At 44.0% G+C, this 15,212-nt stretch overlaps 1 protein-coding gene across 14 annotated transcripts in view; it reads left to right on the top strand.

Moving 5' to 3' along the window:
• RREB1 (ras responsive element binding protein 1) overlaps positions 1-15,212 on the top strand; it is a 126,881-nt gene that overhangs the window by 72,830 nt on the left and 38,839 nt on the right. For 11 of the 14 annotated variants that reach the window (XM_075052124.1, XM_075052121.1, XM_075052128.1 and 8 more), the window contains 2 exons: positions 11,618-11,762; positions 12,942-13,081. In XM_075052124.1, coding sequence (XP_074908225.1) covers positions 11,618-11,762; positions 12,942-13,081 — 285 coding nt within the window. Of the gene's footprint in view, positions 1-5,330; positions 6,034-8,384; positions 11,273-11,617; positions 11,763-12,941; positions 13,082-15,212 lie in introns of those variants that run through there. The other 3 variants (XM_075052131.1, XM_075052133.1, XM_075052130.1) reach the window with 3 other exon arrangements.

The following is a 15,212-nucleotide window of genomic DNA, read 5'->3' as shown; positions in this document are numbered from 1 at the left end:
ATCTCCGTATAACAGAGCATATTGAGCGTAGCTTAGTGCTGCTTTGTTACCCATGTCACAGTTCAAATGAGCACAAGCCACTTGACAGATGAGACTCTAGCCTGGCAGCACAAGACCTTGAACTTTCCGGCTAAAGTACCCTTTCAGAAACATTGCCTCCTCTGAAGGTCTAGTATTCTCAGGGATGTTACCTCCCCTTCTCACCTTGAAGAGCTACAAAATAAATACAAGACTTAGCAAGTACTAGAAAACCCAGGTGATCTTTGCGGGGAGTTTAGGTGCTTTTAGTCCTTTGCCATAAGCCAGACATTAACGCGATTCTTGCAGAGATGTTAGCTCTCAAGGTTAACAAGTAACGTGTTGGTTTTTTGGCATTTTGGTTGGTGGTTTGTCTTCTAGCTTGTACTTCAGTTGAGTGATTCTGTGTAGAAAATGCTGGTGGTGAGAAAATTTGCTGGGAGAGTTTGTAGAGGTTGTATGTTAAGGTAATCTTTGCTCAGCCTGTTGTGTGTGCACACGTCAGAAATGCTTGCATCATTTCTCTAATTAATGTGTGTTCACTGTTCCTCCTGTTGTCTGAAAAGACCCCTGGGCCAAGTACTGACGAGAATGAGGAAAAAGTCTATCTCAAACTGCATTTGTGGTTGCTGTCGTTCCACCTTTAATGTATGTCTTCCAGCTTTACCTTTTCTCCCCCCAGTATCTAACCTGCTCAACCTGTTCTAGTTCAGCATGCTGGAACCAGCAAACTGCAGAATGTACCCCCTCTCAGGGTCAGCAGGTTTCTTCCTCTTTCTTTTCTCCCCTCTTTTTAAAATAGGCTGTTCATTGACAGCATTTGGGGAAACTTCTTGAGCTGTAAAAAAAAAACCAGTGAGGGGAATCTTGGCGTTTGGGCTTAACCAGGGCCTTTCACTTGGGTTTCTGAGCCATGATGCACACAGCTTAGGCAAAGACACAGTCTATAAAGTAGCAGTGCCATTATACAACTGGTAAATAGCACACAATATGCGAATACTGCTTTCTGTTTCTTCTATATCTTTCTATAGATATGCTGAATTCTTCAGGCTGCTCTCTTAGCTGAAGTTTTCTAAACACTCTCAGCGATTTTTTGGTAAATCCTCAGAGTCAGCTCTCCAGTGCTTTATGTGGAAAGATGTCTTAAAACAGAAGAGGTGTACAACTTCTGTATGGCTCATTTTTGACATCAAGTCACCTCAATGTGTCGTCTTTTTTGACAGTTTCAAACTGAGGGTGAAGAGAGTAAGGCAATCCATATTGCTTATGGGCTGCACCAAAATTAATTTCACTTGAGGGTGAAAGTTCCCAAACTCCCATAAAGTACCACAAGTCACGTGGGGACTTCTGTTTCCAGCTACTACACTTGACTAAACAGACATGTAACAAGACGCAAAACCTTTTTCTAGTGCTTCTGTGCTCGGCAGGGAATGCTGTGAGATCACCACTGGTGAGGAAGGAGGACCACATGTTCAGGAACAGGAGAGGAAATGGGCTGAGCACGTGAAAGCTTTTGCTAGGATGCCGTCCTCAGCGCTGGGAAAAGTTTGCACAACTTGTGTGTGTGCAGTGATAACCTCTTACTTCCTTGCCCCTCGAGTTACTTGGTGACTGCTGATAGCGGGGTGATGCAAAGACCCTGCTTTAACGAAGATGTGCTTCTCTTATCTAGTGCAGCTTCCTTGCGTGCGTGTGTGTGTGTGTGTGTGCCGGGGGAAGGTATTCTGCTCCATCTGCACAGCGTCCCCAGCATTGCTGTGGCTGTCTATTTTTTCCTCCTTCAGCTGTGTGACGCAGCAAGTTGTTCTGTGCTGTGTGCCATCAGGATTGCTCAACAGTGGAGTGTGAGAGGGAAGCAACTGCATGAGGGCTTTGCCTGGTTTTGGGAAGTAGCTGGGGCTTATGTTTGCTTGGTTGATAAAGGGGTGCGGTTTGAGGGGGGAGGCAGGACGTACGTAGGACTTCTTCAACTGTGTTTGCTCGTAAGGGTAAAACTTTTCTGCCTTCTGACATCCTTTCTCTAATTTTCTCTCTCTTTCTCTCCCCCCCTGCCTTTTTTTCCTGATGCTAAAATTTGAAACTGCTTTAATTGTCCTTACCATCTAAAACCACCTGTTTTCTTTAAACCTGAAGTTTCCTGAAAAATCAGCAATGAAGTAATTGGCTACGGTTATATACCATGATACCTAAAGGACGTGCCTGAAAACCACAGATTTCTAAAAAGATGAAAGAAAACAGCAGTTCAGAATGTCCCAGGCCAAGTGATTGGTACACTTTTAAAAAAATCTTATTCCTGCTTAATTTTATTGTTGTTAATAAACTTTTGTCTCCAAGCTTAAGGAATTAAAGGGGCCTCAGAAGGATCTTGTTTAATACTGTCCCTTATGAAAGGGTTTCTTATGGCTTGGAAGTCTCCTTGCAGTATTTGGCATTGTTAATTTAGGTCTGCTCTGAATTCAGTGCAGACTGCAGGCAGGCAGTTTGGTGGAAGTGATACTGGGAAGCTCACACTGCATTGCCCTCCTCTTTTGCCCTCCCTTGTGCAGGGGTTGATGCAAACTGCAAATGTATGCTTTCTTTTGCTGTGCTTTGTGAAGCTTTGCTTTGGAGGCATGGTTTGAATCACTTCCCTGTCACAACATCATCAGGCAGATATTTGTCTCCCTTTTTTCCTTTGAGGTGTTCTGACAGTGCTGCTGGTAGGGAAGAGGAGTACCTTTGAGCCAAGCTGGGAATGCGGTTATATCAATCTCAGCCTGTTTGAACTTGCTGATTCTGCGTAGCAAGTAGTTGCTTAAATGTGAATACAGCATAATTATTCAGAAATGGTACCCCCCCCCTTGGATTTGTAGATCAGTATCTTTCCTCTCACTCATGCTTACAACTTGCCTTTATTCACAGCAAAGCAAATTTTTACTCTAGGATAAAAATACAAAATGCTTTGTGTGCATGCACGTGTATCATATATCCTTAGGTATCGTGTATTGGCAGCTGCATGGCACTGGTTAACTTTGCAGACTGTCCTGGTAGCACTGAAAAGGGATTTCTAACCTGTCATTCGAATGTAATCACAGGTGGCTTTTGCAGCCTTAGCGCACCGAGCCAGTCTTGGTGGATCTAAATAATAATGCTCATGTCATCCTAATGATGCTGTCTGCCACCCTGCTGTAAGGCTATTTTTGCTTTGCTGGGAGAACCTCATTGTGCAGGGAGTTAGACAGCGCGGCAGCCCGCACTGAACTTGGGGGGATGCTTATGGCACGTCTGTGTGGCACCTTGGGCCGCAGCAATTCCCGGGGTGACGCCAAGGGGGCTGCTACACCCACATGCTGCTGCACGCTGCTATGCGGGGAGGCTCTCTGGGGCCGTGTTAGCCCTGATAGACAGAGCTAATAAGTGCTGGGGCCTCCACGAGGATAATGAGCCGTGCCACTGCGCCGGCAAGATTGCAGCACGTGGATGCTGTGCGGAATGCTAGCTGGGGGATCTCCTCCTGTGCCTGGTTGCAGACGTGTGGCTAAAATGAGTCAGTGCTTCCCAATCTGATCCTTCCTGGGACCTGTTCGCCCCACCCTGCTCTTCCACAGCATGCGTTGCGATGGCTTTCTTAATAGCATAGCCATGGAGATTTCTTGCTGTTCAGCTTCGTTTTGTTTATCCCATGCTAGCATTCAGCACTGGTTACCACTAGAATATTTGGTGGTACTTGAAATTTGTTTTGAGATTGCTCCGCAGTTGTAAGAGGGTGTTTCCCAGATGGTTGGGTTTTTGGTATTCCAGTGTCTCTTGACTTGCTGTGAAGTGTGCATGCATGTCTGAGGGCTTTTTGGGTCATTTTGGGTTTTTTTTGAGGATACAAATAGCAAACAAGCCAAGAAGAGAAGACAAACAGAAACTTGTCCAAGTACAGATCGTGTCTGATTTGCAAAATTACCTGCATCTTTCTGGTGGTTCCTGTGATTACAACTGGCAAGGGCTGAGTGGATTGCTCTCTTAAGTGGGTGATGTTGGTAATTAGCACTGGAAATACATTGTCAATACAGATTCTCTACATGTTTTAACAAACAAACAACTGACTAAACTCTTCAACCAAAGGGTATAGTGTTACTGCACTTTTGACTTAAGTTCCAGTCATATTTGCAAGACTCTTGAGGAGAGGGTTAGCAGCAGTGATTGCTCCTAAAAATGCTGCTGCTTCACTTTCTGTTTGTTTAGGATTTACTTCCCATGCGTGTCAAATGGCAGAAGTTTTGAAGAGGAGTTCCCTGGGCTTTCCTACATTTCTAGACAATTTGGGCTGAAGTAACATTTGTTAAGCAGAATGAAACAAAAACAGTGGCAAAGATGACGTGGCCTAGAAATCTCTCAAAAGAGACTTTATCAGTGTTATTTTGAAGGCTGCCTTCTCTTACTCTGGGGGCCATTTTTCATTCCATGGGGCCTGAAGAACGTCACAGTTCTAATTTCAACCTGTCTCGGAAGCATCCTGCACTCTTGTTGGTTCTGATACAGTGGCATGAAGTTGAAGCTTAGACAAAGAAGATTTTTTTTTTAATACAGAGATGTTTGGTCATGTTCTGAATGATAGACGTGCTTTTTCTTTACTGTAGGTTATTGAAAACGTGTTTTTTTGGTTCTTTGGAGATTATTTACTGGTATTTGAAGGTAGCAATGTAAGTGAAAGATCTCAGGGAAGAAAACAGTGCAAGAGGTAAAGCAGTTGCATCAATTAGATTGTATTTAGGGCATCTGACCAGCTCATTCCTTCCCAGACTAGCTTGCTGGACTTGAAGAACTCTTTACATTGGAGGAAAAAAAAAAAAAAGTGTATTTTAAATAAGGTGAAGGATGGAAGGCACTGTTTTTTATTTAGTCTCTGAGTGGTTGGATGGGTGGTTCCCTTGTCTTTAGATAAGCATCAGATGTATGAGGATCATCGCCTTGATTTTGATATCAAACTGCTCAGAAATCACGAGGGAGATGAGGAACAGCCATGTGCAATACAGTAGAGTATAGGGTACATCTAGTGGTAAAGTGGAGAAACTTAGAATAATATGTGGGATTTGAAGCCAGAACCTGAACTTGATACTGTCAGATGATCTCTCTGGACTGATAATGCCCGGATTCATTGGCCTCCCCACCGCGTTTCCACAGGCATGGAGATGTGAGGGAGGAGGAGGGTGTTTATACATGCACTGGATCCTGTGCTCAAGAATTAATCTTGATTTAGATGCTGGGACTTTCCCAACCAGGCCTCAGTGAAATTGCTTGCTGCTCCCCCTCTGGACATGCTGCTCCTTCTAATCAGACCTACCTGGCATAAACCTCTCTTGACTGAAAGCCAGGAATGCTTGTGCTGCCATAGTTATAAGGGAGAGGCTTAACTCTGGACCCTGCTCAGAGGCTGCAGATACACCCTTTCGTTCCACACCTTCCTTTTGCCTGGGCCTCTGAGCCCGGCAGGCCCTTTCTCTTAGAGATGTGGAGCACATCAGCAGCTGTGGAAACCCGGGCTGCAGCTACGGTGTGGTTTTTCTCCCCAGAGTTAAGAGGTGAAGGATTCCCACACATGCTGAGGGATGCTTCCTCTCCAAGAGCCAAAGTGGTGCTGATCGGGTTATCTGCATGCAAAGCAGGAGCTCCTGGTTTTGTTCATAAATCAGTGGGACCCGGAGCTGGGAAGAGCTGCTGCTTGCAGTTGCCTCTTTCAGGATGCTTTGACTCCTCGCTCTAGCCTTAAGCCAGCCAGTCAAAACCTGCCCACGTTCTGGTTTTGGCATTGAAGCTGTAGGCTGCCCTGTTTCGAGACCTCCAGAAAGCTTATATGACCAACATGCAAATCCTCTCGGCATTAAAAAAATACAGCAGCCCTTTTTGGAGATGCGGTAAAGACTGGGATGTGACCAGCAGGAGCTGCATGTCACTTCGTTAGGACACATGCCTTTCCCCCCCCGCCATGAGTCACCTCCCTTAGGCACCGATCCAGCACCATCCGCGGGGAGAAAAAGGAGTAAGGTACTTGAGGTTTTTTTTTTTATTATTATTATTATTATTACAAAAGTCTCTTCTTCAATGAAAAGTAGCAAAGTATTCACTTGATCCTGTTCTGGTGGAATATTCACCCTTCTGAAATCACGCTCTGCATTACAGTGTGGGGCTGAAAACTTTTTCTGCCCATTTGTTTAAAAAAAATTAAAAAGAAAGAAGCTCGGGGAATTCTTGTGCAGTATCATCTTAGTCATCCTGTTCACGTGACCATTAGAGGGGAGAGGAAAGTTGTGGCAGAAGAGGGGAAGTGGAAGGTGATTCTTACAGGGAAGACGGAATGAAAGGCAGTCAAGCACTTGAAAAATGTGATTTTGTCAAGAGGGCTGACTGGCACACAGTCCTAACGCAGTTGGATCCTCTTGGCTCACCTGGGAAATTCCTTGCGTGAGGGGGAGGGAAGAGATTACAAGGAGAGCTTTTTCCCGTACAGCTGTGCTGCAAAAAGCATAGTGTGTAGCAAGCTATCTGCATTTTCTGCATAGCAGTTCTTAAACGCTAGTTTAGTTCAGAGGTGGATCAGACCTTGTTTGGAAAAGACTTAATTTCCTTTTTCCATTTCAGGATTATTCTTTACAAATTCTTCTGGCTCTCCATCTGGTCTTGTTTTAAATAGAGTTCCACCACTTTCTCTGTGAGGTTAAATGAGGCCAGCTAGCACTTAGTGCAAGGGAGTCCTCCCTAGTATTAGGATCAAATTTTTATCTCCTTCCTTTCATCCTGTGTATCGTGGTTGCACTTTAGTGTTCCACCCTCAGTGCTGTCCAAGCGTATGTGTACATGGGTGCTGGGGATGCTAATAACAACAGAATCATAGAATCATAGAATAGTTTGGGTTGGAAGGGACCTTTAAAGGTCATCTAGTCCAACCCCCCTGCAATGAGCAGGGACACCTTCAGCTAGATCAGGTTGCTCAGAACCCCATCCAACCTGACCTTGAATGTTTCCAGGGAGGGGGGATCTACAGCCTCTCTGGGCAACCTGTTCCAGTGTTTCACCACCCTCATCATAAAAAAATTTCTTCCTTGTATCTAGTCTAATTCTATGCTCTTTTTAGTTTAAAACCATTACCCCTTGTCCTACTGCAACAGACCCTGCTAAAAAAGTCTGTCCCCATCTTTCTTAGAAGCCCCGGTTAAGTACTGAAAGGCCACAATAAGATCTTCCCAGAGCCTTCTCTTCTCCAGGTGAACAACCCCAACTCCCTCAGCCTGTCCTCACAGGAGAGGTGTTCCATCCCTCTGACCGTTTTTGTGGCCCTGCTCTGGACCCGCTCCAACAGGTCCATGTCTGTCCTGTGCTGAGGACTCCAGAGCTGGACGCCATATGAAGTGCAGGCTTCAGGGCTCTGTACCTTCCTAAGCTTGTCTGCGATTCTTGGGTTGCTCTGTAGGATGGCTCAGAGGCACAATTCATGGATTTAAATTAGAAAAAAGCGCCAAGTTTCATCCTCTGTGGCTCTGGCTCTCTTCTGAGCTGCAGTAGTGGTAACTTCAGAGCTGCTGGCACATGTTACTGTAACCTGCATCTGTGGCTGAATATGAGCATTTCTGTGCGTGTCCTTATTTTGCCTTTTTTTTAACTACATTCTCACTTAAAGTGTTGAGTGTTTATCTTTATTTTGTGGAACTGATGAATGTCATATCATTTTCCTTTATCATTGTAAGATGCTGAAAGCCAGGCTGACTTATGAGCCTGGCTTTCGTATTCAAAGTATGCCAGTGTTGTCAGGCCAAAATATGTTGTTATAGTCACAATGGGAAAATAACTTCTAAGCACAGCTTTGTTCCTGTTCTCCTTGTATCTTGGCAGGCTAAACTGTGAGGTCGAGCATTTTCAGCATTACATGTAAGATCTAATCAAGGCAAACTCTTCTAAGGGAGGATAAGGCAACACAAATACTTGCCCCCCCAATTATAGTTAGGAAACTTTTTAAGTAAAAGGAGCCTTGGTGAAGGGAGTGTTTAACTTTAAAAGACAGATTGTGGATGTGGATGTGACTTGGCATCTGCTGCAGTTCAACCCAAGTTGTGTGATAAATGTTTTCTTGAGGCAGAATGACATCCATGTTGCAAAGTAAAAGAGAGATGAAGATTGTGTCTATCCTTTGTACTGCTTGGCTTTATCTTCCCGCTTATCTTGGGCTGTAGGTCTAGTAATCTTTTTCCTCTCCACCCTTGACTTGATGTAGTGAAACTTGCTTAACCTGCCAAAGGAACAAACTTGCTGGCTGTAATGTGGACAGGTTGCGACTCTTCTTAAGAACTCTGGAACCGGCTGCTTAGGTTTTGGATTTTTCTTTTTTCCTTAATGATTGCATGCAGAGAGCTATATCACAGCCGCTGTGATATTTGACCTACACCGTAAAAGTCAAAGGTGCAGTCAGGGTGTCTTCCTGTTTATAGCTTAATAGCTCGAGCTGCTTCCTTTGAAATATGCAAAACTAAAACACGAAGGGATTACCACATTCCTTGCTGTGGGTACGGATTCTGCTCTCGCTTTTAGGGCATGGCAAAAGCATGCACGTTGCAGGAAGGAGAACTGCAAGTTGGGGGCAGTCGATGACTTTGACACCAGATGTAGCAAAGCCTGTCACTGTGGTGCTGCACCCACATTAGCAAGCTGTGCCTTATTTATATATGTTATATTGCAGACAAGGCTGGACTGCTTTTGGGACTTGCAGGAGCCAGTATGTTTGCATGCATTAGGTCATACCAGGCAGAGGTGCCAGGTTGGACTGGCACGAACCTGGGGGTCTCAACAGTTTCTCCTCTTGGTATGCTGTGGATGTGCCATCGCACCCCTCTCAAGTAGGAACAGCTCCATCAAAAGGCAGAGTTCAACAGGTGGACAGACAGCAAGAGGAGAGAAGTTAGCCCTAAGGAAGCTGTTTTGCATAGGTAGCTACTAAACAGGAGCTCTGCATACTTGTTACTAGCAGAAAAGAGATGTTAAAAGAAAATAGGAACAAAAAGTCCCATGCTTAATGCATAGCAGATTTGTTTGTTTGTTTGTTTTCTGGGTGAATGGGATTTAGCTTGACTGCTTTTGCTCTCTAGCTATCTGAAAAGTAACTGGCCAAGTAATATTAGCTATGCATCAGCCAAGCTGCCACAAGGTTAAGCATGCAGGCCATGTGTGTGTGTCTGGGGTCGAGGGACACACAGGCACATGCAAAACCTCTGTCTCACTTTCAAGAGCTCATTGAAACTGGAAAGCAGTCTTTACCGAAAAGAAAAAAAGAAGGGAAAAAAAAAAAAAAAGACCCAACAAACCACCTTCCAGCTTTTGCTTTGCCTGTGCAATTGAATACTACGTTTTGTTGTTCCCAGATGCTTTTTGAGTTTTATCTTCAACCATTGTGGACAGAAACCCTTTGAACAAGTAACTGGTTTCTTCTCCCTTATTCTTGCATGAATACAGACAAGTGCCTCTCACGCTGTTGATTTATCACCCATAGGAAGCTCTAGCTAGCAGGAGAAGTTAGGTCAGTGCCATAGAGAAAGAAAAAAAAGACTAAAGAAAATGAGGCAGTACGGTACCTGCAGATGCCTTCCCCGCAGAGTTTGTGAGGCCAGGTAGCACCGGATTCATGCAGATAAATCAGTCAGCTTTGGTGCCTGTGGTGGCAGGGCTACCAGGGGGCTGAGGCAGGGGAGTGCACTGCGCTCCAGAGGCTGTGTCAGCGCTCCAGCTTCTCCCTGGGTCCTGTCAAACCTGGAGAGAGCCAAACCCTCAGAGTTTCAACCTTCCTTCTGCTCCCAGTCAGGCAATCGGCAGGGAAAGAGGTCAGACAGATTCAGCAACGCTTCCATGATGCTGTGCCCAATCTGCTGGGCACGTCTGCAGACAGATGCTCTCTCCTCCTCGAACCTCCAACAGTGTGACTGACGGGTGACACCAGTGTCCGTCCACCGCTTGTGTGACCAGTGTGGGTTACTGGGAGGCCGGGGGAGCCACGTTTTCCTCATGTGGACCTGGTCCTCTGAGCAGCCCCAGCCTTGCCGGGTGTTGAAAGCAGGCAGTAGCTGAACAGCCATTTTAATCTTGCATCGATTCTGGTACATGTGGTGCTTTTGGCTTGAGGCTGTTCCCGCGTAACACCCTCAGAAGCCTGGCTGTAGTTTGAGACGGTAATTTAGATGCCTTTTTTTTTTTTTCTTTAAGGTTCAGAGATGGTGAAAGGAAATGTTAAAAAAAGCATTGTGTTAAGGAGACAGTCCTCCCAGCAGCTCCGGTGGAGTCTGCCTGTGGGTCAGTTCGGTCCAGTGTGTTATCTTGAAGCATCATGCCCTTGGCATCCAAAACTAAAACGGATTTTATGTCATAACACCCAAGCAGTTATGAGGACATACGAGACTCGTCTAGGTTACAACATTCTCTCATGTTTGAACATGATAGCGTGCAGTCAAGTTAAATGGCACAGTCCTGAGCTGAGTTGTGGGTGTGACTTCTGAAGGATGTGCCCAAATGCCATTAATATTGTCTCCCTTGTGGTGCTTTGAAGTCAGTCGAGTGGACAAAGGGCAACTCTCTCCTGCACTCCTATTTGTAGCTATTAGAAGCAAAAATTTTCATTGCATGTAGGAGCGCAAGTTTGATTTTTTTTCAAAAGCACTGCAAATTTGAAGAGAGGCTAAAGGCCCTACATTTTTTTTAAAAAGAAAATTTACAATTTGAGCTTTGAGTGCTCAGAAAAAGAAGCACGGGAGCAATACCTTTCATCTAACTGAAGGGAACTAGATGACAGTGTCTTCCTCAGGTTGCAAGTACAGAAAACCAAAAGGCAAAGTGGGTCAGCTATATACAGATATTCATGAGATTGCTTCCTGAGCCGTTTTGTCCCTCTCCCCTTTCCACTGTCTTTGTGACAAGAAATAGTTGTTTTCCTGGGGAAGCAGGTTTGTGAACGTGCTTCGGCAATACAGAGTTTTGCAAGCCATACCTGCTGCAACTGAACAGTGTGACCAGATATATCTTGACTTCAAAGTTGCAGTTGAAATTCGATATTGGGGTGCACCAACACATTAAGGATGAGAAGGAAACAAACGTATTTAAGAAGTGTTGCTCTGACATTGGCATATACAGATCCATCTGAAACTACAAAAGGAGAGCCAGCTGAAGATGGGACACTTTTTTTGCACTGAGAGAAATGGATGCTACGGTGCAGTCTTTTACTTACTAGACTGCCACAAGACTGGAAGGCCGGGTGTGTAGGTTACTGTGCAGTATTAGGCAGAAGCAGGGCCTCTTGGATGGTGGGGGACGGACATGGTGCTGATGGGGCTAGATGGTAGCAGGGCAGGCGCCGAACTGTGGGGTTGGGGCGTGGGGGAGAGCTGCCGGGCTCCCTGCCGTGGCCCCGCAGGGTCATGGGCGCTGCAAATGGCCCATGCTGGATCGTGCCCCAGCTGTTTTTCAGAAGTTCAATCCGGTTTATGGGATCTCTGCTGGTATCCTTTAAAGGCAAACCTTAGAAGTGGTGTTGGCATTAAAGTTTACGCAGACTTTCCGATTTGCCTGCTAACAGTGTCTTCTTCCCCCTCCTGTTCAGGCACATGAAGATTCACGAGAAGGATCCGAACAGCACAGCGAGCACAACTCCCCCGTCGCCGCTGAAGCGCAGGCGATTATCTTCTAAACGAAAGTTTAGTCACGATGCTGAGATGGACAGAGAGGAGAGGACACCTGCAAAAAAGGTTCTTTATGGGGCATGAAGCAAAAGATGTTCCTGGCTACCTCCTAAACTGTCAGCTGTTGAGTTCATGCAGTCAGCACAGAAATATTAAAATGTGGGCTTGTGACAGACCTGTATATATCTTAAGATGCTGTGCTTTTCCTGTGCAGCCAACACTGTTGTCTGAGATTGAAAATGAGTTTCTAATTTCAGAGATTGAAAGAATTCAATTTGTTTAATTCTTTATTGTTTAAATTTTTGGATTTGCATATGATTTATATTAGATAATTGATGTTGGATGACAAGAGGATGAACTATTCTTTTGCTACTGCAGCTTTTCCCCTAGTTTTGTTTTCTCCCATTTAATTCATAGTAGTCTTGCAGGATAGTGTTTTGAACTTTTAAAAAACAGTGTTTACTTCAGAAGCAGCAACAGCTTAAGTCTGTTTTTGTCTTGATCCAGAAAAAAAAAATAAACTGTAGTACATTTCCCTTTCACAGTAGCATAATCCTGCATTATTGGAGTTGCAAGAGCAACCAGAAATTATGTATTTGAAGGCTAGACATTTCCATTAGGGTTTCATTTATGAAATATTTTAGTACATTTCAGTCATTTGTACAAAATGTATGGTGGCTGCCAAACTTAACTCGACCCTTTCCACTTACTATCTCTAAATGGCAAACTAGTAGCAGTTTCATTTAGCTCTGTATCCCTTGTTATATGCATGCTTTTCTTCCTGTAATCAGAAGAGGGCTATAGAAAACATGCAGAAGTTTATTGCTTTTCCCTGGACCACTTGAGTTAGCTGTTGGCAGTATCTTCAGTGGCATAAATAATTTAGGCTGACAGCTCGCCTGGCTTTCTGAAGGGGGAGGAATGCTAGTTCAGTGGTATATAAACATACGGGTTTATAAGTTGTTCAAATCGCAGTTTCTCATTAGAACTGATGTATCCATGACTTAGCTGCGTACTTTTATCTCCTACTGAGCCTCCTTTTCTGTCATGCACCTTCTCACACACACGCAGAGGCTCTGTCACTTACCCTCTCTGTTGCTGAAATGAGTAATTTCTGGTCACCTGCAGCAATGTTAGGGATGAAGCCTGCTACTTTGTTTTTAAGAGAAGGACTTTGAATGGATTGCATGTTTAGTTTGTTGGTCAAGATTTGGTCTAGTGAAGTTTTTTCCCCTTTCTCTGAAGGTTGTTGAAGATGGTCACTCCGGTGAAGGGGATAAGAAGGCTGAGGAGGAAGTTTATCATTGTCCAGTGTGTTTCAAAGATTTTTTTTGCAAGTATGGGCTGGAGTCCCACATGGAGACACATCCAGATAATTCGCTGAGGTAAGAAATAGTCCTAAGAGTGTTTCTGGTCACCAAATGGCCTGAGGTAGCCTGCTGGGGAGAGGTACAGCCATTCAGCCCCCTGCACTGTTGACTGCCCCTCTTTGTGATTTTGAACAGGTTTTTAAATGTTTCTGCCTCATCTTGTGTCACCAGAGTGCTGTAGGGCTTAATTTTACTATTTTTTGCAAATACAGGAAATCTTGCCAGTTAATAGCTGGGAATGTTTTTAGAAGAAATTAAAGCACCCCTTCCTCCCCTCCAAACCCATCACTGTTTTTACATAAAACTGTAAAATGCCAACATAGCAAAATTTTAACAAGTTAGACTAAAGATGCTTAAAACATGAAGCAAAACTTGATAGAAGTATTCAGGTACCAACCTATGAAATTATTCCACTTGGGGAGAAGAAGGCAGCTGAATATAAAGGTTTTGTTGTTTGTCATGGGAGTGAGTGATGACAGATGAATTTCTGGTTCCAGACTTTCAATAAAATGTGTTATGCTTTTCTGCCTGTTGAGGTTAGGGAATGATTTGGATTTTGGCTTAAATCAGCTTCTCTTAACAAGGAAAAATTAGTTATTAATTATTTGGGAAGGTGCTTGGGTGTTGTGTTTTGGTTCAAGTAATTGCCCTTGGGACTCCTGATACGTTTTTATTCCCTGGTTTTTACCATAGAAAAATGTAGAGCCAGGTACATGAAGATATAAAAGAGATATTCCAAGTCTAGTTTAAGCAGGTAGGAAAGCTGCTATTTTAGAAATGGAGATTGTCCATTTGCAGAAGATTGTCATTGTTTTAAGCTTATTTTGGGACATTGGACTCTAGTGTTCGGAATGGTGCAGAATTCAGCATGTTGAAGTGTCAACACTCTCTCCTGAATAGTTTCTTAATAGAATGGGATGGCTCTGCTCCATGCCATTTTATTAAATGGAATTAATTGTATTAAATTTTCCATTTTTTTTAAATTAGAAAACCTTGGTAAATATGTGTAAAACCATTTTTAAAGGCATTTAAGTGCTGTAATTATTGGGGGAAGAATTTGGAAAGCTCTTTCTTAAACTTGGTCCAACAAATAGTAGTTAATTAAATGGAGTTTCCTGTTTCCGAAGTAAATGAAGTAAATTTTCATTAAAGAGCAAAACTGAAACAGTTGTTCTCTGGCAAGAGCTCTGCAACCCCCACAGAAGGGAGTCTGAGATAATTTTGCCATACAGTTTACGCTTTAGAGAAAGCAGCTGTCATATTAGTCTTCTTCTGGCATTAGCCTCATTTTGAAGCTTCTATGAAGATATGACCTCTTTGCAAAGTTATATGCCATGGACCTGAGTGGAGAGGTGGATTCTCTTGCTTTGAGTGCTGGATAAAAGATAACAGAATACCGTTCTAGCTTGGCAGCTTTGCAGTCTGCTGCGGCAAGGCAGAAAGACACACTGGCTGGGCAGACATGCTGTTCCTCTTCATGCAAGTCTTTCTCTAGGATTAGGATGCTTGCTTTTGGATAATATTCTCCTGAAATGGATTTTGCTACTCTTGATTGTATTGAGCAACAAAGACTAAAACGTGTCCTTAAATCAAAACCATGATTGTCAAGCTCTATGGGCATGAGTTAAGGGTGGTGCTGAGATGCTGGTCTTTATGGCCTTGTCTGGGTGATGGGGGGGGGGGGTGTCAAATATTTGCTTTAGCAATTTAAGACACGTCAGTGGAGATAAGACAGGACGAGGAAGCTGGTTCTCCCTGGTCAGCTAACATATTCAAATACAACTTGCCCTGCCTATCTGGTTTAAAACACACCTTTTGTCCTGGTCTAGACAAGTCAAATGACACTGTCTGCTTGGCCCAACCTAACAGAAAATCCTCTGGTAAGCAGAGCAGTCTGGGCTGCTGTTAAGGTGATGCTTTCATCCCAAAGGAAATAGGTTAAAATCCTTGGCAGGCAGGGGCTGTAACCCTCTGGTTTCCCAGGGTTCTGCAAGACTGTTTGTAGGATTCAACAAGATACACTGAATGTGCTATGCCGTTCTCAGTCCTGAGTTCATGTGACTGAAATGATTCCTCTTGGTGAGGCTTAGGGGTGCTTTTCTGAGTGAGAGAGATGAAGAAAAGAAAATATTTTGCTAGAGTATCA

The sequence above is a fragment of the Buteo buteo genome, chromosome 20, assembly GCF_964188355.1.
Source record: "Buteo buteo chromosome 20, bButBut1.hap1.1, whole genome shotgun sequence".
NCBI classification, from domain to species: domain Eukaryota; kingdom Metazoa; phylum Chordata; class Aves; order Accipitriformes; family Accipitridae; genus Buteo; species Buteo buteo.
This window is presented reverse-complemented; position numbering and strand designations above follow the sequence as displayed.